The sequence below is a fragment of the Arachis hypogaea genome, chromosome 5 (assembly GCF_003086295.3).
Source record: "Arachis hypogaea cultivar Tifrunner chromosome 5, arahy.Tifrunner.gnm2.J5K5, whole genome shotgun sequence".
NCBI classification, from domain to species: Eukaryota; Viridiplantae; Streptophyta; class Magnoliopsida; order Fabales; family Fabaceae; genus Arachis; species Arachis hypogaea.
Genome location: NC_092040.1, coordinates 94589489 through 94617335, shown reverse-complemented (window position 1 = coordinate 94617335; position 27847 = coordinate 94589489). Strand labels below are relative to the sequence as shown.

Below are 27847 nucleotides of genomic sequence, written 5' to 3'. Positions count from 1 at the left end.
TGCCATCTCCACACTACTCAACTCCTAGAATTCAATACTTCAATACTTGACAAGGCCCAAATTCAATTATCAAATCATTAGAAGCCTTACTCTGAAGATTGAAGATTCAAGAGACTAGTTATCATTAATTCCTTCTAGAAATATAAAGATTTGGTTGTTAGGATTTGTTTCTAGATTAGATTTGAATTACTGTTTTGATTTGAATTTGAAAATAAGAAGTTAGCTATCTTATCTTTCCGAGAGATAAGATTAGGGTTACTTTTGAATTTGAATTCTAGAACTTAGGATATAAATAAGTAAAACCTTGTTTACAAGAGATGATGGAATCATCCATTGGAAGATCACTTCTCTCATACTTAGGATTAGTTTCTTTTCTATCATGAGTTACTAAACCTCTCTGTTGAAGGTTAGGAGCTCCGTTTAGTTTTAGGATTAATAATGTAAAATGTTTTCTTTATTTTAATTGATGCTTCTTTATTTTTTCAATATTGAGTTTTGTTCTTCATCAATAAGGGTTAAAACTATTGGGAAATATTTTAATCTGTCGTGGATCCTGATTTTATATTTAGAAAGTTTAATTTCGGAATTAGCTTAAAACTCATCTCATAATCTTCACTTGTTTAGATCTAGTACGAAGACGTGACATATAATTCAGCTAGTGATAGTTTTTGAAGGTTGTGCAGCTTAAAATCGAAACCGTTCTTCACCTCTTATCTCGATTAGTTGACCAAGGGATTGACAGTTTATTGGGTTTAGAGAAATTAAATCACCAAGGGATTGGGATTTAGTTATAAATGATTTGATGTAAAAATGTTTTTGCATGAATTAAATAAGAAAGCATAAGCATTGTTCTTCCGAGAATCAAACAACTCCAAAGCCTTCAACATTTTCATATATTGATTTCTCTATACATTCAAGCATTCTCCCGATTATCTTCTTCAAGATTCACAATCCAATTTCTAAGTTTGATCGATCTAATTAGATATTTAATTAGACATTGCTTGCCTCAATCTGTTAATCCTCGTGGGAACGATATCCCCTCACCGTGGTATTACTTGAACGATCCGGTGCACTTTTCGGTATCTGTGAGCTTTAATTTTTGTTCATCACCGGGTCAATTTAAACTAGTTTTCGGTGAATTTGACTGAATTTTATCGGGCTTAACTGAGTTTGTCCTGGTTAATTGCTTAACCGGTTCGAATGATGACCCAACTCGGGTTGATGACCGGGTGACTGATTTTCAGTTCGACCGACTAGGTCAAACCGGGTTTGATAACTATGATCTGCGACAGTATTAGCTTCTCTCAAGGTATGCTTCCAACCTACATGTTGTAACCTACTCACTAGGATCTTAATGTCTTATAGCAAAGGTTTAACATGATGCAAATTTGGGCAACTTTCCTTGATAAAATTTATAGCTGACCAGGAGTCTGACTCAATGATGAGGTGCTGGAAGTTGTGAGCAACAGTAATACTAAGCCTTTTAACAATCCCCCACAATTTCTAATGAGTAATTGAACAACTCCCTAGGTTACAAGAAAAATCCAATAGGTACCTACCCAAATGGTTTTTGAAAATACCTCCATAAGCTGCATTCTTGTTCTTCGAGAATAAGGATCCATCTATGTTTAATGTGGGTAGTGCTCTGGGGGAGGCAGCCACCAGATTAGCTGATTAATATCCTTGCTGATACGATGTAAGGAGGACCAAAACTTCATGGTGCACATAATTTCATTGCTCCGTGCTATAATTGAACCTGTCACAATATTCGAATTCACCTTTTTCCCTTTGAAGATAAAGGAGTTACGATAGAAGCAAAGAGAAAAGATAGTTACTCCAAACTTACAAGCCTAGTCACTTATTGCTGATAGATTCCTAGTTAACCAATCCTTGAGGCTGAGGTTAAAGAATTCAGACACAACCTCATGAGGTTTTAAGAGACTTCACACACACTTGGCATAAAAATAATCTCTGAGAACATGCAATGAGTTCTCTTCTTGACGATTACATCTGGGACAGTTGGCATCCGTTACTAGGTGTCTTCTCCTTCTTTCCACATTCTCTAGGATTGCATCATTAGCAACCAGCCACATGAAGGAATGAATTCTTTCTGGATCACACCACTTCCAAACTACATTGAAATTTGATATGAATCTATAGGCCAATTTGAGGCTAAACATCCCATCAGAAGTTAGCGTGCAAGCAATAGAAACTGGACCCTTTTATGGAGACGGAGGTGATAGTGCCTGGATTCTTCTCACAATGTAATCAGGAAGCCACTCCTTGAGCTTAGTCTCAAACCACTCACCTGAAACCGAAAGAAAATTAGTTAGACACAAACTTGATTTAGAGTCTGTTATTACCTATTTTGAATATTAGGTTAAAGATCTAAGATTGGGTATCCAATTATGACTCCAGAACTTAATGTTATCCCCATCCCCAATGTGCCAGATATGGTTCTCATCGACCCCCTTCCAAGCCGAACATATCTCTTTCTAAAGATTCAAGGAATTATTTTTCCTTTTGACCCTCAGCAGCAAATCACTCCCACATTTGTATTTGGCCCTAAGCATCCTTGCCCATAAAGCGTCCTTTTTCATCATAAGGCCCCAACTACTCTTCATCATAAAAGCTTGATTAACTTCACAAGCATGGCGGATACCAAGCCCTCCCAAAACTTTTGGTCTGCTAAGATCCCTCTAATTGATGAGATGGATTTCTCTAGATTGTTCCGTCTCTCTTCAAAGAAAATTTCTGCATTTATGATCAACCGAGTTACTAGTAGAAACTAGTAAAAGAGCAGTTTGCATAGTATAACTAGGAAGAGAAGAGAGAACAGATTTCACCAGTATGATTCTTCCTGCTAGATACAATGAAGTAGCTTTGCAACTATTTAGTCCAAAGTTCATATTGTTAATAATGTCACTGTATGTGTTTTTCGAGACCTTGGAGTGGAGGAGAGGAATGATGCCAGGGCATCTAGGCTAGTTTCACTGACCTTTTCTTTACTGTTTTAGGGTAGTTTCATGCATTTTCTTAGTGAATAAGGCAAGTTTTGGATGAAATTACACTTACACCTTGATTCAAGCAACTTTTGTGAACTTTGCATAATTTCATGAGTATTTTGCTAGAATTGCATGATAAATTGATGATGCATAATCTCATGACTTTGGCTAGAGCTTTGATGTACTTTAATTGCTTGTTTTCAGGGCAAAGGGAGCAAGGAAGAACCACATTAGTATTCACGTTGGATTCTCTATAGTGTGAGGAACTAAGTTTGGTGTTACACACCAAAAACAATTCGAGGGTGAATATAAGGCTCTAGGTTTGGTGTTCTACCAAAACTCCAGCTGAAGAGTGCATTGCAACCCTTAGTGATGAAACATCCCTCTAGCAATTAGAGAACCTACTTGACAGAGGCTTAGCCTCTAAGATATAGATTAAATTTTTTTTAGCTCATAGTTATTTCTTAATAAAAAGCACACAAGGTTCTTACATGTGTCCAATTTGTCAAGAAAGCATAGAACTAAGTTTGGTGCTCACACACCAAGTTAAGTTCTGAAGATCACAAACATATATGCATGCTAACCCTTTTCCAAGTGCTTGGAGAACAAGCAACTTTCAATAGTGTTGCACGAATTCAATCAATCTCAAGGAATGAGCATACCCCATCATCCAAGGAAACAGACAGGGATGCAATTATTAGGACAAGAATACCAAGGAAGATATCATGAGGTTGTTTCAACCCATCTCGAACTGCAAAACTCTAAGTGAAAAATGATTGAATAGAACCTGCATCTTTTACTTGTTCCCCTTTATTCACAATTTTAATGTGCTAGCCTAATGTCTTGAGTGTTCACTTGCACCTTTCTTACTTGTATGCTTGTCTCTTTAAGTTAATCAAAAAGAAAATGTTATGAAAAGAACAAGAGTGGAGTTATTTTATGAAGTGCATTCTGAATGTTTGTGGTAAGTTGATTAGTAAGATAAGTTGGTTCACCAAAGAAGGAAAGAAAGCAACTATCTATCCTAAGTCCTTTGTTTGAGACACACCCTTTGAGACTAGCTAAACAATAAGATCCCAATAAGAAAAGAGAAAGAGCAATAAAAGTGAAAAGGAAAGAAACACAATAAGAAACAATGCTAGGCATCAAGGGTTTCAAAATTGAGGCATGTGTCTGTGGTGTTTATGTACAAAGGATATACTTAGATGAATAAGCTCTTAGGGGTGCATTATCACTTGGTAATTTGGATTAACTAATCCGGGATTATCAGCTGAAAGTCCACTATCAAGAGTAACCTTAGTTACAAAACACTTAGTAACCCAAAGAGGTGCTGGACACCAAGGTCTCAAGAAAGGAAAAATAACAAACCATATGCCTGTGGTGTGTATGTATGAGGGAAAGAGACTTGAGGGAGTAGGTTCTTAGGGGTGTCTTAACACCTAGCACCTTAAAACCAACTGGTTTGGGAGTGTTGGCTGAAAGCTTATCATAAAGAGTTGCCCTCTTACAAAGCACTTAGCAAAAAGAAAAATAACTTTGAAAAAGAAGGAAGGATCAATAAGAAAGAAGCCTGAAGGATGTAATCAAGAAGGTGACTAAGGATTTGATAAAGGCTTGAAACCTAGAGGGAAAGAACCTAAGTTGCTATACATGAAACCCCATAAACCAAGAATGTTGCTTCTATCTTATCTTCTTGATTATTTCATTTCATTCTTCTTATGCTTCAGTACTTGCTTAGAGACAAGCAAGCTTTAAGTTTGGTGTTGTGATGCCAGGGCATCTAGGCCAGTTTCACTGACCTTTTCTTTACTGTTTTAAGGTAGTTTCATGCATTTTCTTAGTGAATAAGGCAAGTTTTGGATGAAATTACACTTACACTTTGATTCAAGCAACTTTTGTGAACTTTGCATAATTTCATGAGTATTTTGCTAGAATTGCATGATAAATTGATGATGCATAATCTCATGACTTTGGCTAGAGCTTTGATTTACTTTAATTGCTTGTTTTCAGGGAAAAGGGAGCAAGGAAGAACCACGTTAGTATTCACGTTAACCTAGTTAACGTGAACACTAACGTGGAATGGTAAAGCTTGCAACGTTAATGAGAAAAGTGATCACCAATAACACCTGCGAAGCCACCCAAAACTCACGTTACTTGCCACGTTAACTAAGTTAACATGGTAGTTAACGTAGAAGAAGAAGGAACTCCAACGTTAATGGTAAAAGTGAACACCACTAACGTTGGAGAACTTGGCAATGATCCACGTTAAGAGTCACGTTAACTTAGTTAACGTGAACTCTAACGTGGAAGAAGAAACAAAAGCCAACGTTAGTGACACTTACTTTTGTCACTAACGTTGGACCAACTAGCATTGCCTACGTTAACTTTCACGTTAAGACTATTAACGTGAAAGTTAACGTGAAGTTGAGATCAAAGAGCCAACGTTAGTGACACTCACTTTTGTCACTAACGTTGGAAGGTGACTTCACTACTACGTTAAGAGCCACGTTAACTTAGTTAACGTGAGTTCTAACGTAGAGAATGTGGCATTTGGAGCGTTAGTGACAAAGGTGAGTGTCATTAACGCTCTCGAAGGTGGATCACACCTACGTTAAGAGTCATGTTAGCTATACTAATGTGGACTCTAACGTAGGAACATAGGGGCACTAAGCAACATTAATAGGAAAAGTGATTCCCATTAACGTTTGCGAAGGGGTATAAGCCAACGTTATTGGAAAAAGTGAGTCCCAATAACGTTAGCCAAGTTTTGAGAAAGCAACGTTAGTGGTCACGTTAAGACCACTAACGTTGGATTTAACGTGGATATATGAGGTTGGAACGCTAGTGGAAAAAGTGAATGCCACTAACGTTCTCGAACCCACAATGGAAATCAACGTTAAATCTTACTAAATACCCAAAGCCTAATTCATCTTTCTCTACAAGTTGGGCCCACTAAAGATGAGAACTGCTTCAACTCAGGATCCAAAGCCCACATCCAAGACTTGAAGAACTCACTAGAAGATCAAGAGGAGTAGTATATATAGGAGTAGTTTTGAACTATAGAGGAGCTTTTGGCACATTTGGGAACTACTCTTTATAGATTTACTTTTCTGCACTTTTAGCAAGGATTCTTCTTTTCTGCCATTTTCCATTTCTAGAGCTATGAACAACTAAACCCCTTTCATTGGGTTAGGGAGCTCTGTTGTAATTTGATGGATCAATTATAGTTTTCATTCTTCTTCTTCTTCTTTCTTTTCTCTTGATCTTACTAGAAAGCTTTCGATCTTAATTCAATTGGTTAGTTGTCTTGGAAAAGAAACTCTCCATAATTGGATCTCCTTTGAGCCTTGGAAAAGGGATGAGGAGATCATGCTAGAAATGCTTTCTCATGTTGGACCAAATTGGGGTTTGGGCAGATATAGTGACATGTAATCCTCCCAACACTTTGATTTTGAAATACATGTGGTATAATCAGTGACCACACTTCATCTCTTCCCATGAGCAATTAAATCAAGGAATTGAGCAATTGTTCAAGCTTAGAGAGATTGGATTGCCAAGGAATTAGGATCCAATCACTTAAGATTGCCAAGGAGATTAATGAATGCATTGATTGAGGAAGGGATGAGAATGAACTTGATCCGGAGAATGCAACATCTCCTGAACCCAATGATTTCCCCATTTCTGATCTTACCCATTCTCTTTACTTTCTGCCATTTTACTTTCTGTCATTTAATTTCATGCTCATTACCCCAAATCCCCATTTAAGATTCTGCACTTTAATTTCTGTTATTTACTTTCCAGTCCTTTAAATTTTTGCATCTCAATCTAAATTCTGTTTAGCTGAACTAGCACATTCTTCTAACTAAAGTTGCTTGACCAATCAATCCTTATGGGATTCGACCTCACTCTATTGTGAATTTTACTTGACGACAATTCGGTATACTTGCCGAAGGAAAATTTGTTGAGAGACAAATTTTCATGCATCAAGTTTATGGCGCCGTTGCCGGGGATTGATTTTGAATCAACAATGATTAAGTTTGAAGATCACTAGATTGAGCATTTTTCTTTTTGTTTAGTTTATTTAGTCAATTTCTTTTAGTTATTTTAATTTCTTTCTCACCCCCTGCACCCTCTTTTATTTTTTTCGTTCTTTCTTTCTTTGATTACAATTCTGCTCACTAACCCACTAACTGTTTGATAATTTGCATCACTCACACTAACAATTACTCTATCAAGAATAGTTTCTTCATTTTATCTCCTGTTGTGCAATCTGTTTGTTGTATGACAGGGAGAAGAGAAGGAGTTTCAACATCCTTTGATTCAGAACCTGAAAGAACCCTTTGGAGACTAAGAAGGGAAGCAAGAGGGAAAAGGATTATTGGTGCTGAGGAAGAAGAGGAAGAGTATTTTAAACCCAACATGAAAGAAAATATGGAGAACAATCATGAAGAAGAAGCTCATAATCATGTCAGAGAAGGCCATGCAAACCGGGCTGGGCAAGAAATGAGAGTCTTAGGATCCTATATCAATCCTAATCCTGGAAACTGTGGAAGCAGCATTCAGAAGCCCACCATACATGCCAACAATTTTGAGCTAAAACCCCAGCTCATCACTCTTGTGCAGAATAATTACTCATTTGGAGGAGGTGCTCAAGAAGATCCTAATCAATATTTGACCACCTTCCTGAGAATTTGTGACACAGTGAAGTCCAATGGAGTCCACCCAGATGTCTATAGGTTGCTCTTGTTCCCTTTTTCACTCAGGGACAAGACATCTAAATGGCTTGAATCCTTCCCAAAGGAAAGCTTAACTAATTGGGAAGAAGTGGTGAACAAGTTTTTAGCAAGATTTTACCCTCCTCAAAGGATCAATAGGCTAAGAACTGAGGTGCAAACCTTTAGACAACAAGATGGTGAGACACTTTATGAAGCATGGGAGAGATTCAAAGACCTGACAAGGAGATGCCCACCAGAGATGTTTAACGAATGGGTTCAACTTCACATCTTCTATGAAGGTCTTTCTTATGAGTCAAAGAAGGATGTGGATCATTCATCAGGAGGCTCTCTAAACAAGAAGAAAACCATTGAAGAAGCCAGAGATGTCATTGAAACAGTTGCTGAAAATGACTACTTCTATGCCTCCGAAAGAAGTAACACCAGAGGAGTAATGGAGCTGAACCACATGGATGCATTGTTAGTTTAAAACAAGATGATCACCAAGCAGCTAGCAGATCTTACCAAGAAGGTGGAGGAGAACTAAGTTGCAGCAGCTATCACCTCATCATCAACTCAAGAAGGAGTAAACATAGGAGAAGAAGGTGATTGGGAGCAAGCCAACTATGTTGAAAACTCACCTAGACAAGTCCATGATCCATACTCCAAAACTTACAACTCTAGATGGAGAAATCACCCCAACTTTGGATGGGGAAACCAACAAGACCAAGGGCAAGATCAGAGACGCCACAACCTCAACTCCAACAACAATGCTACTCATTAAAACACCTCACAGAGATATTACCAACATCCATCTAACCAACCTTCTCAACCACCTAATCTCAACCCACCATTAATAACTGAGGATAGGCTCTCAAGGATTGAGGGTCTACTTGAAATTCTATGCAAGGAAATTCAAGATGGTAAAGCTTTCCGAGAAGAAGTACAATCCAACATGCAGAATCAAGATGCTGCCATCAAAAAACTGGAAACACAAATTGAATTCTTATTCAAGCAAGTCCCTGGACACAACAATTGCAGCAATATTAACTCAATACCAAAGGAGGAATGTCAAGCTATCACCCTCAAAAGTGGGAAAGAATTGAAGGAGACCCACAAGAAACCATCAGAGAAGAAATTAGATGAAGAAAACAAAGGACATGAGGAAGCTCAACCTTCAAATCCTATGCCACATCAAGAAGAAGAAGCACTCAAACCATGTTTCTCAAAGGCTCCATACCCCCAACAGCTGCAGTTAAAGAAGAGGGGAGAAGACAACCAATTCTCAAGATTCTTAGAAATCTTCAAGAAACTACAAATAAACATACCCTTTGCTGAAGCAATAGAGCAAATGCCACTCTATGCCAAGTTCTTGAAGGAATTGATGACCAAAAAGAGGAGCTGGAAGAATAATGAGACTGTAATGCTCACAGAAGAATGCAGCGCCATCATCCAACACAAATTGCCCCAGAAATTGAAGGATCCTGGGAGTTTTCAAATCCCTTGTATCATTGGGGAAATCACTGTGGAAAAGGCTCTATGTGATCTAGGAGCCAGCATAAACCTAATGTCTCTAGCAATGATGAAAAAAATGAAGATTGAGGAAGCCAAACCAACAAGAATGGCGCTGCAACTAGCAGACAGATCATTCAAATTTCCCCAGGGGATAGTAGAAGATCTGCTGGTGAAGGTGGGAGACTTCATCTTTCCAGCAGATTTCGTAGTATTAGACATGGAAGAAGGAGCTAAGACTTCCATTATCCTGGGAAGACCCTTCTTAGCCACTGCCGGAGCTATTATTGATGTCCAAAAGGGTGAACTCGTCCTTAGATTATATGAGGAGAAAATGACATTCAATGTGTTTAAAGCCATGAGTTACCCACACAACTCATTGAGAGAATGTATGAGGTTGGACTCCGTAGAGGCTTTGGTACAAGAAACTCTTGAAGAAGAACTTGAAGCATCAATAGAAGAAGAATTAGCAGCAAGCGAAGAAGCTGCAGCCGCTGAAATACATCTTCAAGGCATGCTAGAAGAAAAGGAAGAAGGAAAAGAAGTGCCCAAACTGGAGCTTAAAGCACTGCCAACCACTCTCAAATATGCATATTTGGGAGAAAATAAAAGTTATCCAGTGATCATAAATTCAGCCCTCAGCCAAGAACAAGAGGAAGAGTTGCTTCAAGTCTTGCGAAAGCATAAGGATGCCATTGGATGGACACTTGCTGACTTGAAAGGAATCAGTTCAGCCATATGCATGCATAAGATACTCTTGGAAGAAGGTGCCAAACCGTCCACTCAGCCCCAAAGAAGGTTGAATTCAGCAATGAAGGAAGTAGTGCAGAAAGAAGTTATGAAATTGTGGCAGGGTGGAGTAATCTATCCAATTTCAGATAGCTAATGGGTCAGTCCAGTTCAAGTGGTTCCCAAGAAAGGAGGAATCACTATGGTGCCCAATGAAAGGAATGAGCTAATCCCTACAAGAACCATCACAGGCTGGAGAATGTGTATTGACTACAGGAAGCTCAATGAAGCCACAAGAAAAGATCATTTTCCACTTCCCTTCATGGATCAAATGTTGGAAAGACTTGCGGGACATGCATATTATTGTTTTCTAGATGGTTATTCAGGATATAACCAAATAGTGGTTGATCCAAGAGACCAAGAGAAAACATCATTCACATGCACATATAGAGTGTTTGCCTACAGGCGCATGCCATTTGGGCTATGTAATGCACCAGCAACTTTTCAACGCTGCATGCTCTCCATCTTTTCAGATATGATAGAGAAGTTCATTGAAGTTTTCATGGATGACTTCTTAGTATTTGGAGATTCCTTCCCTAATTGTCTAAACCATCTTGTCTTGGTATTGAAAAGATGTCAAGAAACCAATTTAGTCTTGAACTGGGAAAAATGTTATTTCATGGTGACAGAGGGAATAGTTCTTGGCCATAAAGTTTCTAATCAAGGCATTGAGGTAGACAGAGCTAAGGTAGAACTAATTGAAAAGTTGCCTCCACCAAGTGATGTCAAGGCAATTAGAAGCTTTTTGGGACATGCTGGCTTCTACAGAAGGTTTATCAAAGATTTTTCAAAGATAGCCAAGCCCTTAAGTAATCTCCTAATGTCTGATACACCATTTATTTTTTATGAGAAATGCATGCTAGCATTTGAAAACTTGAAAAAGAGGTTATCCTTAGCTCCTATCATCACCCCTCCTGATTGGAATTTACCATTCGAACTGATGTGTGATGCATCTGATTTCGCAGTTGGGGCAGTGTTAGGACAGAGAAAAGAAAGTTTGGTGCATGTGATATACTATGCCAGCAAGGTCCTTAATGATACTCAAAAGAATTATACCACTACAGAGAAGGAATTGTTGGCTATAGTTTTTGCATTTGACAAATTTAGATCATATCTTATTGGCTCTAAAGTTATTGTTTTCACTGATCACACAGCGCTCAAATATCTATTTACCAAACAAGAGTCAAAACCAAGACTAATCAGATGGATCTTATTGTTGCAGGAGTTCAACATTGAAATTAGAGACAAAAAAGGTGTGGAGAACAAAGTGGCAGACCATCTATCTAGAATACCTTGTGAGAAGAATGATGCCCATGATACAAGTGTAAATGAATTCTTCCCAGATGAGCAGCTAATGATGATTCATAAAGCACCATGGTTTGCGAATATTGCCAATTTTAAAGCAGCCGGTGACTTACCCCCTAGAATTAACAAATATCAAAGAAGGAAACTCATCAATGATGCCAAGTATTTCATTTGGGATGAGCCCTATCTCTTTAAGAAATGCTCAGATGGAATCCTTAGGAGGTGCATCTCAGAAGAAGAAGGACGAAGGGTCCTGTGGAGTTGCCATAGTGCTAGTTATGGAGGTCACTTTGGAGGAGAAAGAAATGCCGCAAAGGTGCTGCAATGTGGGTTCTTCTGGCCTACTATCTTCAAAGATGCTAAGGAATTGGTGAGAAGCTGCAACGAATGCCAAAGGGCTGGCAACCTGCCCAAGAGAAATGAGATGCCACAGCAATACATTCTAGAACTTGAACTGTTTGATGTATGGGAAATCGATTTCATGGGACCATTCCCACCCTGATATTCAAACAAGTTTATCTTGGTGGCAGTAGACTATGTATCTAAGTGGGTGGAGGCAGTGGCGACCCTAAATAATGACAACAAGGTGGTCATAAACTTTCTTCGAAGGAATATCTTCACTAGGTTTGGAGTCCCACGAGCCCTCATCAGTGATGGAGGGGGCCATTTCTGCAATAGACCATTGGAAGCCCTACTCCTACGATATGGGGTGAAGCATAAGGTTGTCACACCTTATCATCCCCAAACAAGTGGGCAAACAGAGATATCTAACCAAGAATTGAAAAGGATTTTGGAAAAGACTGTGGGGATATCAAGAAAGGACTAGGCGAAGAAGCTAGATGATGCTCTTTGGGCATATAGGACAGCTTTCAAAACACCAATTGGGATGTCCCCATATCAACTGGTGTATGGTAAGGCTTGTCACTTGCCATTAGAGCTGGAGCACAAGGCCTCCTGGGCCCTTAAAACACTGAACCTAGATAGCATTGCTGCTGGTGAAAAAAGAGTTCTGCAGCTTCAAGAATTGGAAGAATTTAGATCTCAAGCCTATGAAAATACCAAAATCTATAAGGAAAAAGCAAAAAGGAGACATGATCTCAATTTGGTACCCAGGAGTTTCGAAGAAGGGCAACATGTGTTTCTCTACAACTCTAGACTGAAACTCTTTCCTGGGAAACTTAAATCAAGATGGTCGAGACCCTTCCTAGTCACAAAAGTATCACCTTATGGACACATAGAAATAATGGAAGAAAGCTTAAAGAGAAGATTCACTGTGAATGGACAAAGACTCAAACACTACTTGGGCAGCATGGGGGAGAACCCCAAACAGAAGTACAACCTCAACTAAGGAAAGAATCGTCGAGCTAGCGACGCAAAAAAGCGCTTTGTTGGGAGGCAACCCAACCTGAGGTAATTCTTTTTTCATAAGTCTTTCAATAAAAATTTCAAGTTGGATTCTCTATAGTGTGAGGAACTAAGTTTGGTGTTACACACCAAAAACAATTCGAGGGTGAATATATGGCTCTAAGTTTGGTGTTCCACCAAAACTCCAGCTGAAGAGTGCATTTCAACCCTTAGTGATGAAACATCCCTCTAGCAATTAGAGAACCTGCTTGACAGAGGCTTAGCCTCTAAGATATAGATTAAATTTTTTTTGTAGCTCATAGTTGTTTCTTAATAAAAAGCACACAAGGTTCTTACATGCGTCCAATTTGTCAAGTAAGCATAGAACTAAGTTTGGTGTTCACACACCAAGTTAAGTTCTGAAGATCACAAACATATATGCATGCTAACCCTTTTCCAAGTGCTTGGAGAACAAGCAACTTTCAATAGTGTTGCAGGAATTCAATCAATCTCAAGGAATGAGCATACCCCATCATCCAAGGAAACAGACAGGGATGCAATTATTAGGACGAGAATACCAAGGAAGATATCATGAGGTTGTTTCAACCCATCTCAAACTGCAAAACTCTAAGTGAAAAATGATTGAATAAAACCTGCATCTTTTACTTGATCCCCTTTATTCACAATTTTAATGTGCTAGCCTAATGTCTTGAGTGTTCACTTGCACCTTTCTTACTTGTATGCTTGTCTCTTTAAGTTAATCAAAAAGAAAATGTTATGAAAAGAACAAGAGTGGAGTTATTTTATGAAGTGCATTCTGAATGTTTGTGGTAAGTTAATTAGTAAGCTAAGTTGGTTCACCAAAGAAGGAAAGAAAGCAACTATCTATCCTAAGTCCTTTGTTTGAGACACACCCTTTAAGACTAGCTAAATAATAAGATCCCAATAAGAAAAGAGAAAGAGCAATAAAAGTGAAAAGGAAAGAAACACAATAAGAAACAATGCTAGGCATTAAGGGTTTCAAAATTGAGGCATGTGTCTGTGGTGTTTATGTACAAAGGATATACTTAGATGAATAAGCTCTTAGGGGTGCATTATCACTTGGTAACTTGGATTAACTAATCCAGGATTATCAGCTGAAAGTCCACAATCAAGAGTAACCTTAGTTACAAAACACTTAGTAACCCAAAGAGGTGCTGGACACCAAGGTCTCAAGAAAGGAAAAATAACAAACCATATGCCTGTGGTGTGTATGTATGAGGGAAAGAGACTTGAGGAAGTAGGTCCTTAGGGGTGTCTTAACACCTAGCACCTTAAAACCAACTGGTTTGGGAGTGTTGGCTGAAAGCTTATCATAAAGAGTCGCCCTCTTACAAAGCACTTAGCAAAAAGAAAAATAACTTTGAAAAAGAAGGAAGGATCAATAAGAAAGAAGCCTCAAGGATGTAATTAAGAAGGTGACTAAGGATTTGATAAAGGCTTGAAACCTAGAGGGAAAGAACCTAAGTTGCTATGCATGAAACCCCATAAACTAAGAATGCTACTTCTATCTTATCTTCTTGATTATTTCATTTCATTCTTCTTATGCTTCAGTACTTGCTTAGGGACAAGTAAGCTTTAAGTTTGGTGTTGTGATGCCAGGGCATCTAGGCCAGTTTCACTGACCTTTTCTTTACTGTTTTAAGGTAGTTTCATGCATTTTCTTAGTGAATAAGGCAAGTTTTGGATGAAATTACACTTACACCTTGATTCAAGCAACTTTTGTGAACTTTGCATAATTTCATGAGTATTTTGCTAGAATTGCATGATAAATTGATGATGCATAATCTCATGACTTTGGCTAGAGCTTTGATTTACTTTAATTGCTTGTTTTCAGGGAAAAGGGAGCAAGGAAGAACCACGTTAGTATTCACGTTAACCTAGTTAACGTGAACACTAACATGGAATGGTAAAGCTTGCAACGTTAATGAGAAAAGTGATCACCAATAATACCTGCGAAGCCACCCAAAGCTCACGTTACTTGCCACGTTAACTAAGTTAACGTGGTAGTTAACGCAAAAGAAGAAGGAACTCCAACGTTAATGGTAAAAGTGAACACCACTAACGTTGGAGAACTTGGCAATGATCCACGTGAAGAGTCACGTTAACTTAGTTAACGTGAACTCTAACGTGGAAGAAGAAACAAAAGCCAACGTTAGTGACACTCACTTTTGTCACTAACGTTAGACCAACTAGCATTGCCTACGTTTACTTTCACGTTAAGACTATTAACGTGAAAGTTAACGTGAAGTTGAGATCAAAGAGCTAACGTTAGTGACACTCACTTTTGTCACTAACGTTGGAAGGTGGCTTCACTACTACGTTAAGAGCCACGTTAACTTAGTTAACGTGAGTTCTAACGTAGAGAATGTGGCATTTGGAGCGTTAGTGACAAAGGTGAGTGTCACTAACGCTCTCGAAGGTGGATCACACCTACGTTAAGAGTCACGTTAGCTATACTAATGTGGACTCTAACGTAGGAACATAGGGGCACTAAGCAACATTAATGGGAAAAGTGATTCCCATTAACGTTTGCGAAGGGGTATAAGCCAACGTTATTGGGAAAAGTGAGTCCCAATAACGTTAGCCAAGTTTTGAGAAAGCAACGTTAGTGGTCACGTTAAGACCACTAACGTTGGATTTAACGTGGATATATGAGGTTGGAACGTTAGTGGAAAAAGTGAATGCCACTAACGTTCTCGAACCCACAATGGAAATCAACGTTAAATCTTACTAAATACCCAAAGCCTAATTCATCTTTCTCTGCAAGTTGGGCCCACTAAAGATGAGAACTGCTTCAACTCAGGATCCAAAGCCCACATCCAAGACTTGAAGAACTCACTAGAAGATCAAGAGGAGTAGTATATATAGGAGTAGTTTTGAACTATAGAGGAGCTTTTGGCACATTTGTGAACTACTCTTTATAGATTTACTTTTCTGCACTTTTAGCATGGATTCTTCTTTTCTGCCATTTTCCATTTCTAGAGCTATGAACAACTAAACCCCTTTCACTGGGTTAGGGAGCTCTGTTGTAATTTGATGGATCAATTATAGTTTTCATTCTTCTTCTTCTTTCTTTTCTCTTGATCTTACTAGAAAGCTTTCGATCTTAAATCAAGGAATATATGTGGTATAATCAGTGACCACACTTCATCTCTTCCCATGAGCAATTAAATCAAGGAATTGGGCAATTATTCAAGCTTAGAGAGATTGGATTGCCAAGGAATTGGGATCCAATCACTTAAGATTGCTAAGGAGATTAATGAATGCATTGATTGAGGAAGGGATGAGAATGAACTTGATCCGGAGAATGCAACATCTCCTGAACCCAATGATTTCCCCATTTCTGATCTTACCCATTCTCTTTACTTTCTGCTATTTTACTTTCTGCCATTTAATTTCATGCTCATTACCCCAAATTCCCATTTAAGATTCTGCACTTTAATTTCTGTTATTTACTTTCCAGTCCTTTAAATTTCTGCATCTCAATCTAAATTCTATTTAGCTCAACTAGCATATTTTTCTAACTAAAGTTGCTTGACCAATCAATCCTTATGGGATTCGACCTCACTCTATTGTGAGTTTTACTTGGCGACAATTCGGTATACTTGCCAAAGGAAAATTTGTTGAGAGACAAATTTTCATGTATCAAGGAACACCAAGGTACTTTCCCAAGTCATCAGTTCTAGGGAACTTAAGGATACTGCTTATCTAATTTCTCACATTATTACCCACATTCTTCGAGAAGAAGACACGCTTTTTTTCATTGCTGACCTTTTGACCTGAACTAGAGCAGAATGCTTCAAGCATCTTATTAATAACCTCAGCTTGGTCCATAGTTGCTTCGGCAAAGAGAATTAAATCATTAGCGAAACATAGATCAAAAAGCTCAGGGCCCTCTCTGTTAAGCTTGATAGGCTTCCAAAGGCCGTGATCTACACCAGCATTAATAGGATGAGAGAGTCTTTCCATACAGAAGTCAAAAATGTAACGACAATAGGGTCACTTTGCCGAATTCCTCTTGAAAGAGAGAACTTGTCCAAGGTTTTCCCATTCTATAGAATCCTCATCCTCACAGATGAAATATAACTGGCTACTGTTGAAATGAACTGAAAGGACATCCCAATATCAACTAGAGTGTCTTCAATAAAATTCTACTTGAATCTATCATAAGCCTTTTTCAGATTGATTTTAATCACCATCCATCCTTTCAGACCTTATTTATTCCTTATAGAGTCAATAACATATTGGGTAATGATAATATTGTCAGAACTATGCCTCCCTAGGATGAAACTACACTGGGTTGGACGCACTAACTTTTCCACAACCCTCCGCAGCATTTGGGTCAAAATTTTTGTAATCACTTTGTATGAGACATTACATAAGCTGATAGGTCTCATTAGCTTTATATTAGTAACAGGATCCATCTTAGGAATAAGCGTAATAAGCGTCTCATTTAGCTCTTTGATTTTCTGATGGTGCACAAAAATATTCTCAATCATCTTGCATAAATCCAGTCCCACAGGATCCCATTTATTTTGGTAAAAGCCTACTAAATACCATCTTTTTCCAGAGCTTTGAAGCTACCCATGATGAAAAGAGAATCTTTAATTTCCTTGTAGGAGATATTACAACCAATCAAAGTCATATCTTCATAACTTAATGCCGGAAAAGCACCATTAATCACAAAGGAAATGTTAAGGAGATAATCACAATATAGATTGGTATAGAAAGTCGTGGCCATTACTTCAAAGGAGTGACTATCATGTATCTAATTACCCACCTCATCTTGCAAAGAAGTAATCTTATTCCTCCTTCTTCTGGCCATAGTAGTACTATAAAAATATTTAGTATTTCTATTACTGTACTCTATCCATTTGCGTCTGGGCTTCTGAAATCATAACATTTCTTCTTGGAAAAGGTGCTCTGCATAATCTTTCCAAAAAGTAACTTGGAGATCTTCTAGATAAAGATTGTGATTCACACTCAAGCTATTCGTGATGCCATGCAATCTCATTAGAATCCTACTTTTCCTTCTAAAAATATTCCCACAGACAGTGAAATTTTATACTCTAAGAGAATCTATAAAGTTCGTAATACCTTGGGACCAATTATTTTCCAATGATTAGAAATCATATTATTGAAGTCCGAATGGGATAACTAAGATGCTAAAAATCTAAATGGCCTTCGCCATTTGTTAGATGAGGGAGAAGTAAAGAGTTAGAGATATAGAGGAGCATGCATGATCAGATTTTAATATAGGTAAGTGCTTTATCGTAGTTTCCAAAAATCTGATTTGCCAATCCATGTTGCTCAAACCACGATCTAATTTTTCGACCAAGTTCCCTCTCTTCCAGGTAAAAGGATATCCTGAGTATCCTAAGTCTAAAAGTTCACAGTCAGAAACACACTCCTGGAAATCAACACATGCACCATTAAATTGAGTGGCTGCTCCTCCTTGTCTTTTTCAAATTATGCATAAGCGCATTGAAATCCCTAGCCAGGCACCAAGGGAGACTATTCTGCAAACTCAGATCCCTCAAGTTTTTCCAGAGTTCTCTTCTATGTACTCTTTGGGGATTTCCATACACTACAGTAAAAACCGTGGATGTATGTACTTTTCTAGCATCTTCATATATACGAATTATTGATGACTCTGCAAAATATTCACTCTCCATTCATTGGAACTCCATAGACACTAAATACTTCTAGAGTATCCTCTGGCTTTCTCTATAAAACAACTGTCAAAAGGCAACTTATTTCTAATATTAGTTCCTTTATCCCCCACTAATATAAGTTTCAAGGAGAACAAAAAATAACATGATATTCTTTTTTAACATCTCTAATTAAAGCAGTAAAAGAACTTCCACCAACACCACGACAATGTAAGAATAAAATTTCATTAAAGAAATAGGAGAAAAATGTCACTAGAGATGCAGATCAATTAGAGTGTGGCTCCCCACTGGTCAGATCAAATCGAGTTCCTTAGAGTTACCCTCACTGTTTGTTGATGATCCTGAATCTTTAATCATGAGATTAGGTGGTTTATCAGGTGAGTTCTTTCCCTAACAATTTACATCTATTTCCTCCACATTAGTGTCATAGCCATTTAAAAAAGGTTCGGGTTGTTGGAGGAGACAACGCCATTTGCTTCGCCATGCTTCTTTCATAATCTTTTCAACTTCAAAAGCTTCCCACTGTTCCTTTGCATATGCCCATTCTGTGAATGATTTCACATTCCATGGCTTCTCTCTCTAGATTTTTTAAGCTTACTTTCTCAATTAGAAAATGAACAAATGTTGAGTCAGAGAACACTAAGGTATGACTCTCAGCTAGTTTAATCTTCATTTTATCTTTGTTCACTTTTTCTGGCCTATTTAGCCCATTCTTATTATTTCTAGCCTTTTTACTTATTTGGGGACTTTTTTCCAGCCTCCAATTCAAGAATCTTGTGGAGAGATTGGGTTGATCTTTCATTTTTTTATGGACTTTAAGTGGCACTAAAGTACAAGGCCCATGTTGCTCCATTCTAGCGTCTAGTCCACTTTGCATGGATTCTTCCACATGAAGCTTCTCATGCACAATCTCCTCGTGGATTTGCTCCATATCTTTCTCATTAAGAATAATAAAATGTGACCTGTTAGAATTTCTAGCTTCCAAATTAGAAGGAGATCATTTTTATTATTAGCACCCTTAATTCCCGCGTTAGATCTTACTTGCCTTCTTATCATCATCCAAGGTCCGAATGTCGAGGAATCTTGATTTACTTGCCTTTTTTGTACCGATTCTGGGGCCTCTTAACCACCATTGCCAACGTGATTTGTGCCGTCCCCTTCGACAGATGATGTACTGCCACCCTTGCCGGCTTTGGATGTGTTCTCCGACACCACCTTGTGCTCTTGAGTTTCACTGCATTGATTCAATCGATAGCCATATTTACCACACGTAAAACATATAAGATGTAATCCCTCATATTCAACATTTAAAGTATGATCAAGAACGGAGATTCTTGAAATTAGTTTCTTTGTTAGGTCTAGTTCAACATAAATTCTTGCAAATCATCCCCGAAAATGAATGGAGATTGCACGATCAATCTTAAGCATAGTCCACAGGGTTAAGCATACCTTCCTAAAAAAATGATGATTGTATAACTCAATTGACAGGTCTGGGATGCGAATCAAGGCGGCGATCTTCTTGACTATATTCTTATATGAGAGAAAGAAAGGCCTCCATCTTTGAATAATTAGGTAGTGTCCCGTTATCATTCAAGGTCCTTCCATGAGCGGATGGTTATAGTCTTCTTTACCAGTAAAGTGAACTGAAAAATAGTCACGATCCATATCAATAACATTAATCTTACCTTTTTAAAACCAATGTCTATTAAGTTTCTGTTCCATGAACGCTAAATGCACTCTTTTTCCGAGGACTTTAACAATGAAAACCGCATCCTATGGTTTACACCACTCCTCAAATTCATTCCTAGTGATTGGAATGGTCGGATAGTGGTCAAAATGTTTATCCTCCTAGTGGGGTTCTTTCTCCTCCTTATACCAACGATCTTTCAAGTCTAATGCATCTTTATCAATAGGCTCAAACACATTTCATTAGTATCTACCAATGAACTAAGAAACAATAAAAAAGAGTCTTTGTATGAGACTTTTGGATTATCACCGGTATCTCAACTTTTCGATAGCCACCTTTATAGAGTCTCCAAATTGGTTCAGATCAATATCTTTTTGAACTTTCACTTTTTTTTAACTTCATTGAATCAAATCAAACTCTTAAATAAAAATCTTAATAGAGCATTCTTTTATTATATTTCTAAAGTCAGTTAAAGTTTTCTAACACTATAAAAAAATTTGTTATCTAAAAAATATAATCGTAGTAAATATCAGCACTTCTAATAATAATAAGCGATGTAGTTTTATCTTATTTTATTTAATTTTGATGTATTAATAATGTCAAATATTTTACACAGCCGTTTACTTATATTTTTGTATATAGTTATTTATACTATTAATATAAAAAGTATTACGTAATATTAAGAGCTTGTTTGGGTGAGTTTTTAAAAAAAAAAATTTTGAGTTATCTTTTTTTAAATGATTTTATAAAAAAGTAAAAGTAATTTTATGTTTGGATATCTCATGCAAAAAGATCGTTTTATCTATCAATTATATTTGGGTTATAACAATACAAAAATACTTTTTGTTTATTTATTACATAAAAATATTTTTTTTAAAAGATATTTTTTTAAAGAAAAAAAATATTTAAAAAAGATGTAAATTATAATTTTTCAAAAAAAATCTTTTTTTATTTTTCTAATATTTTATTTTTACTACTAAAATTTATTAAATATGTTAAAAAATAAAAAAAAATTATTTTTTACTAAAATTTTTTTTTTTATCATCAAATAATAACGCTGAAACAAACACTAAGGTAATTTATATATGTGTGTATATATAAAACTGGTTTATACTCGATATCATTTTATTTTCGTATTCCTTAAAGATAAAAAAAAAAAACAAGGATGAAGCAGTGAAAAACGCGGTATCATCAAGTGGAAGCAGGCAAGCAGCTATCGTCGTATAACCTAAAAGGCTAAAACCCAAACTAAAACCCTAATTTTCGCAATTCCAGTTCTAGTGAGTAGTCACTGACATACGCAAACTCCTTCTCCATCTCCAAAAAAATCTTTCCTTTCATATCGTATGGGTCGCCGAAAGAACAACAACGATAACAACAGCATGAACAACCACCTTCGCTTCCAAGACGCCGACGAGGTTATCCAGGACGCTGCCGAGAGCTCTAACCTCGACGACCAATCCATGTGTGAACCTGAACCATCAGAACCATCGTTTATTGATTCCGATGACAAAACCAGCGCCGATTATTATTTCGATTCCTACTCTCATTTCGGTAACTTTTGCTTCTCTCTCTTTTCTCTCATTCTAATTGTTTAATATCTGCTTCTGCTCAATTTGAATTCCCTTTTGCTCAAAGTTCCGAACTTTACATCCGGGCTGTTGTTTTTTGCAACCTGAAAAATTCACGCGCTTCAGCTTAATCTCATTTGTATTTGTTCTTAATAGGATTGTTTTCTCATCTTAAATGTGTATATGTGTTTGCAGGAATTCACGAAGTAAGTGTGCTCAACTTGGATGCAGGCTGGTGTATTAAGTTTATATTTTGTTTATTTTTTTGCCTTGAAGTTCCGTTTTTTCTTTTTTTTCCCATAAATGAGAAGGGGAAATGCAAACTAGTATTCAAATGTTTTGCAATATAGTTAAAAGAAGTTTTTTGTATGTTATTGTGGTATAATGCTTTGTTGTAACCTTGTTTGGATTGCAGGAAATGTTGAAGGACACTGTAAGAACAAAAACATATCAAAATGTTATTTATCAGAATAAGTTTTTATTCAAGGATAAAGTAGTTCTTGATGTTGGTGCTGGGACTGGGATTTTGTCTCTATTTTGTGCCAAAGCTGGGGCGGCGCATGTCTATGCTGTAAGTGCCTGATTTCAATTATTGCCTTTTATGTTTTTTGTGATTCTATCAGTATTCCAAATAATGACTTTAAGTTGTACCATTTTTTATATTGCGAATTCAGGTTGAGTGCTCCGATATGGCTGACATGGCAAAGCAGATAGTTGAAACTAATGGGTACTCTAATGGTAATGCAATGTTTTATATTTTTTATTACTCCTTTGAAATACATTTTCTTTTGGTGTTGATTCGTTGGAAAAATCCACTCACAATGATTGCAATATAATTGTTTTGGTTTTGCAGTTGTAACAGTTTTGAAGGGTAAGATTGAAGAAATTGAACTTCCGGTTGAAAAGTTGATATAATCATTTCAGAATGGATGGGATATTTCTATTATTTGAGAATATGTTAAATTCTGTCCTTTACGCACGCGACAAATGGCTTGTAAGTTATGCACTCCTTGCTCTTGATATTAGATGAAGACATGTCACACAGTACAATGGTGTGGGAATCATTCTGAGTTTCCTCTTTTGAATAGGTCGAAGGAGGAGTTGTGCTACCAGATAAAGCGTCCCTCCATCTTACTGCCATCGAAGATGCAGACTACAAAGAAGATAAAATAGAGTGTGAGATCGTGACCTCTTATTAACCAATATGAGTTTGCTACTTTATACAGTATACTTACGGTTCAATGAAAGAGGCATCCACACAATGCATTTTCATATGAATTTCTTTATTTATTGGTGAAAAAGAGTTACTCAAGCCACATTTTCATTTTTTCTAACAGTTTGGAACAATGTCTATGGATTTGATATGAGCTGCATCAAGAAGCAAGCCATAATGGAGCCACTTGTTGATACAGTTGACCGAATCAGATTGCTACTAACTGCCAGCTACTCAAGGTGGGGGAGCTTTACAGTTCTTACATTCTTTGTATTTGACATGCGCAAAATTTCATTCTGCATTGGCCAAATATTTTTGTATTTGGTTTGAACATGTACAATGATTGGTTCATCTTTATTCAGACTATGGATATCTCAAAGATGGCTCCTGGAGATGCTTCCTTCACAGCACCGTTTAACTTATTGCTGAACGCGATGATTACATCCATGCTCTTGTTGCATATTTTGATGTAACATTTACTAAGTGTCATAAATTGATGGGCTTCTCTACAGGTTAGCTTCGTTTCTACTTCCTCAATTATTTATATGTTTTTGTTGGAGCTGTTCTTTTTTGTCCATATAATGTTATTGGACTTGGGAGTCAAATTTATATTTCGGCATGTGAACTGTTAATTGGCAAAAAGATAATGCATAGATGTTAAATAGATCGAAAGGATTATATTTTTTGCACGAGAACAACAGAGCATAAAATTTGAAGGGAAGAACAATGAATTTTATAAGTTGGTATCTTTGAATTTGCATGTAGAAGTATCATCAATTCAGAATATGATAACCGCAGACTGAAAAAACTTGTAATCTCCTTTGAAACCATGCTGGTTTTATCCGCTCCCAAGAGTTCCTTAGAAACTTAGTTGAAAATTTGAATGATTGCTTCGCTTGCAACGATTTGCTAGACTACAACGCAACATGAAGTAACATTTTGAGAATTTATGCAGGGCCAAGGTCGCGTGCCACCCATTGGAAACAAACAGTGCTTTATCTGGAAGACATATTGACCATTTGTGAGGCGAGGCAATTGTAGGGAGCATGAGTGTGGCTCAAAACAAGAAAAATCCGCGCGATGTTGACATAATGGTCAAGTACTCGTTGAATGTCGCAGATGCAACGTTTCAAGGGTTCAGTATTACAAGATGCGTTGAGTCATGATTTTCCAATGCTATCTAAATTTTGCAAGATGTTGAACAGCAATTATTGCGCTTTATAATTTAATGTAGAGTCTTCTGTTTGGGAACTGTAACTGTATTTTCACATTGTGCTTGTATTCTCTTATAAATTCATAGTTGCTCTTCGGCTTTTTGGATGTAATGATATTAAAATTATTTTATTCAGAATTTAATTATCATGAAACTATTTGTTATCATTTTCAGTGAATAGATTGCCTTTGTTAGCAAGTACACAATTTGCATGACTGTAATGTCATTTGTCTCCTAATAGTAATACTACTCTCAACCTTCTTGACAAAATAACTTAATTTGCACGTTGTAATTTGATATTGTATATTTATTTTTGGTACATTAGCAGCAATGAGATTTAAATTTATAGAAGATTTGTATTTTCTTATTATTCAACTGTGCTCTACATTAAGAAATGTGCAGCATAGTAGTGGGCTGTATCCAATGACTATAAGCAAGAATATTTGTTATTTAAATTGGAAACGAAGTTTTTGAATGTGTAAACATGATGTATGTTAGGGCTAAAATGCTAAATGGTGCCATTATATCTATATAACCGAATCCTTGCTAGTGGGATGAAGCGTTGTTGTTGTTGGATGATTTATCTTATACTATTTTTTTAGAGAAAAAAATTCTAAAAATAAGGGTGTAGGAGGAAATAAGTCTTTGGAGAAATCACAAGTTCATAACCTTCACTATCAAGCTAGTATACACCCTACCTTCAACATCAAAACTGAGTCATTAAAGATACTGAATATTAGCAAAATACTTGAATGGAAATGAACCATTCCAAGTGGTCACTCTAAAGTTAAAGTTCTCATTTGATTGCTTCTCTATGTTTCTTCCTCTTGACTATCACAGGCACATTTTACTGTAACAAATGATGTTGAAATGCCTTGCAGTTCTTCAACAATCGCAGTGTAAGCTTTTTGTGACTTGCTAAAGTTCAGATTTGGCTCCGTTTTGTTCCCTTCTTTGAACTTGGTTTTCTTTGCCCTCCACCACTGTCTTAAGCGATTGGAACTCGGTCCTGCATGTTTCTTCAGCGTGCACGGTCGTATCTGTGATTTCCTTTTCTATGTTTTGTTTCCAGTCGCCTTTTCCCTTTTCCTTTTTCCTTTTCCTCTCAGAACTTTTCCGCTACGATATGCAGATTTTTGATTTGGTCAGGCGATTTGTATGAATTTTAATCAAGTGTTTTCCTTTAATAAAATAAAGGTAACATGGTTCATTTTTCAGCTAACTGGAAAAAGAGAAAGTAGACAATTCCCAGGAAAAGCAGCATCGCCGTCATCCTCATCATTTCTTCTTCGGCATTTTCATCACCAAGGTTTTTTCATGTTCTGGAAAATCATCCCTTGAGTACATTTTTCATGCCAGGTGCTCCTGGATGCCTGATGCAGAATTAGATACAGTAAGGACATAGGGCTATAAAACTAACAAATGTATCGAGCTAATAAAGGACAAAAGATAACCCTTTCCTCTAAGATATAGTGATATACAATGATGACAAGAAAAACAATAACTAATCTTAATTCTCACTAGGGGGAAGGTCAGCTATATTATCAGACAATGACAGTGTTCCACTATAAATTGTCTAAAGATATATAACATTGAAAAGGGAAATACCTCCATAGATTTTAGTAGGGCTTTTCCATTTTCAGGCCTCCTTATCGGACTTAGCAACAAAAGCATCACCAGGGATTTCTGTCCTACAGAACAGAAAACATATTCTGAATTAGAGATGAAGTAAGCTTTTACAAAAATCAAACAATAATGGCAAGAGCATATTACACAATATGACAATATCATGCATGAAAGAGATCATAGTTCCAAACTGATATACTTCAAAGAATGGATATTTCATTTGGTTGGTTAGGGGAATTCGGAACCTAAGGTGCAAGGTGTGGATAAAGTTTGTTTTGATTGTTGATAGAAAGTGAGCTGAAATGCATGAATAACAACCATGGACATGAAAAAAAATCTTGATTTTCTCATCAAGGGTTACACTTATATCTTAGGGCAGACTATTCAGCTATAACAAATACTCCAGCTGTTTAATGTTCTGGTAATCAGTAATGCACATAAGGCTCAATTGAACTAGCAACTTAGTTGGCATGCACTATAATCACAAAACTACATGAATCGAACAAAAGTGCATAGTTAGTTTCCGAAATAACGGGCAGCTGTGAATATTTTTAGTAAGTAGTAATAATGTCCATTCTATATTCAAACACTTGAAGCAGTAGTAACAAATTGCAGATTGTCAGTACTTAGGGATCAAGGGGGTGGCTTGTGCTGCATGCTTTAAGTAGGGTCTTTGCAGAATATTTGTACAATGAATTGGCATCAGGCTTTGAATATATAGATATTCAGCAACATCTGTATCCGAATACCCTATAACCTGAAAATTTGAAAACAATAATTCATAATATAATTTGCCATTTCAGAACTAAAAGAAACCATGGCTTGCAATCCATTTGCGACAAACAAATGCACCGAGCGAAAATCACACGAAGTTCTATACCTCCTGACACGCTCGCTCGATTGTCTTGCACTCAGAATTGCACTGTCCTTCAGAGTCATGCTCAACTAACTGTTAAACAATAAAAGGAAGTTTCAAAATCAATGAGAGTGCAGGTATTAGAACTATTGCATGAATCACACACAATCATCAAATAAATGAAAAAATTGAACCACCATTCTTACCTCAAGCCTATCTTCTTTCTCCACAATATCAATGCGCAATATCCAATCCGCTTCTACCTTCTTAAGATTACAAACATTCTCTGCTATCTCAATGATCTGATACTCCGAGATCTAGCATCCCAAAAACACACAAAAATTTAGAATAGTCCAAACAACAACACAATAATCTTACCAATAAAACACTCTTACAATTGAAAGACATGAAAAAAGAAAACCTTTTTGGGAGCGGTCTCAGCTTGCTTTTTCTTCACCTGCTGATGCAACTGCTTAGCGAGAAGCTCACAAACTTGACACTTTATGTACGGAATGTCCTCTTTTCTAGCAAGCACTGCGGGTTTTTTGAAACACTCAGAGAGTGGCAACCATGTTGAAACCACCACTGAAACAAACACAACCCAAAACAATGTCTTCATCTTCCTCAACACACGCTGTTCTAGAACCCCCTCACCTTGTACAGGAAATTCAGATCCTCAAAAAAGGTGGGAATTTTCCACCAAAATTGACAGAGAACTGAAGTAATCAAATAACAAAAAAAACAAAAAACCAAAACCTTGCTTCTTTTCCTAAGCTTAAAAATAGGAAAACCCAAATTCTTGGTTTTGTTACATAACGCAAAATAAGAATTTTTAGCGCATGTGATTAGTCCAGAGAAGCATAGCAAAAGTGGGTCCCATTTTTCACCAATAAGGTGCAGGGAAACACGTAGCTCTACATCATTAATCTAATAATAAAAATCTAAAATTTTCCCACAAAAGATTAAAAAATAAAAAATTTCCACCTTCTTTTCCACGTTGGAGTCAATGCAAAACTAACCCCCACCAAAATGACAGAGAATTAGAGAAACCGGGCCAGGCCCAAACTGTGGAAACTGGAAACTTTAAGTCCAAAACCCCATCTTCTGATAAACCCTAGACACCAATTTTGGTTCAGCGAGAAATCAAGCAATGGAGATCACAGGTTTGAGCAATGCATCAGATGATTTCGTCCCGCTTGTGGGTGAAAACTATGCCATGAAGATGAAAAACTCAGTGCAAGAACTGATTTCCGAGACTCGCAAAGGGTCCCCTGATTTTTCTTCTTTCCTTGATGTATTC

General features: G+C 37.0%; 1 protein-coding gene, 1 non-coding gene and 1 pseudogene across 2 annotated transcripts; 1 reads left to right on the top strand and 2 right to left on the bottom strand.

Moving 5' to 3' along the window:
• Nucleotides 1–7877: 7877 nt before the first annotated feature.
• Nucleotides 7878–7985, bottom strand: LOC112804595 (small nucleolar RNA R71). Its single transcript, XR_003203207.1, has one exon. It is a non-coding gene; the product is annotated as a small nucleolar RNA R71 (small nucleolar RNA).
• Nucleotides 7986–21241: 13256 nt separating this feature from the next.
• On the top strand, nucleotides 21242–24026 carry LOC112802032 (protein arginine N-methyltransferase 1.1-like; annotated as a pseudogene).
• Nucleotides 24027–26310: 2284 nt separating this feature from the next.
• On the bottom strand, nucleotides 26311–27325 carry LOC112803786 (uncharacterized). Its single transcript, XM_072196039.1, has 4 exons — nucleotides 26969–27325; nucleotides 26754–26864; nucleotides 26572–26640; nucleotides 26311–26448 (listed from the first exon to the last, which is right to left on the bottom strand). Exons 1-4 carry the CDS (start codon nucleotides 27164–27166, stop codon nucleotides 26311–26313), a joined length of 516 nt encoding a protein of 171 aa, XP_072052140.1. The 5' UTR covers nucleotides 27167–27325.
• Between the last annotated feature and the right edge of the window lie 522 nt (nucleotides 27326–27847).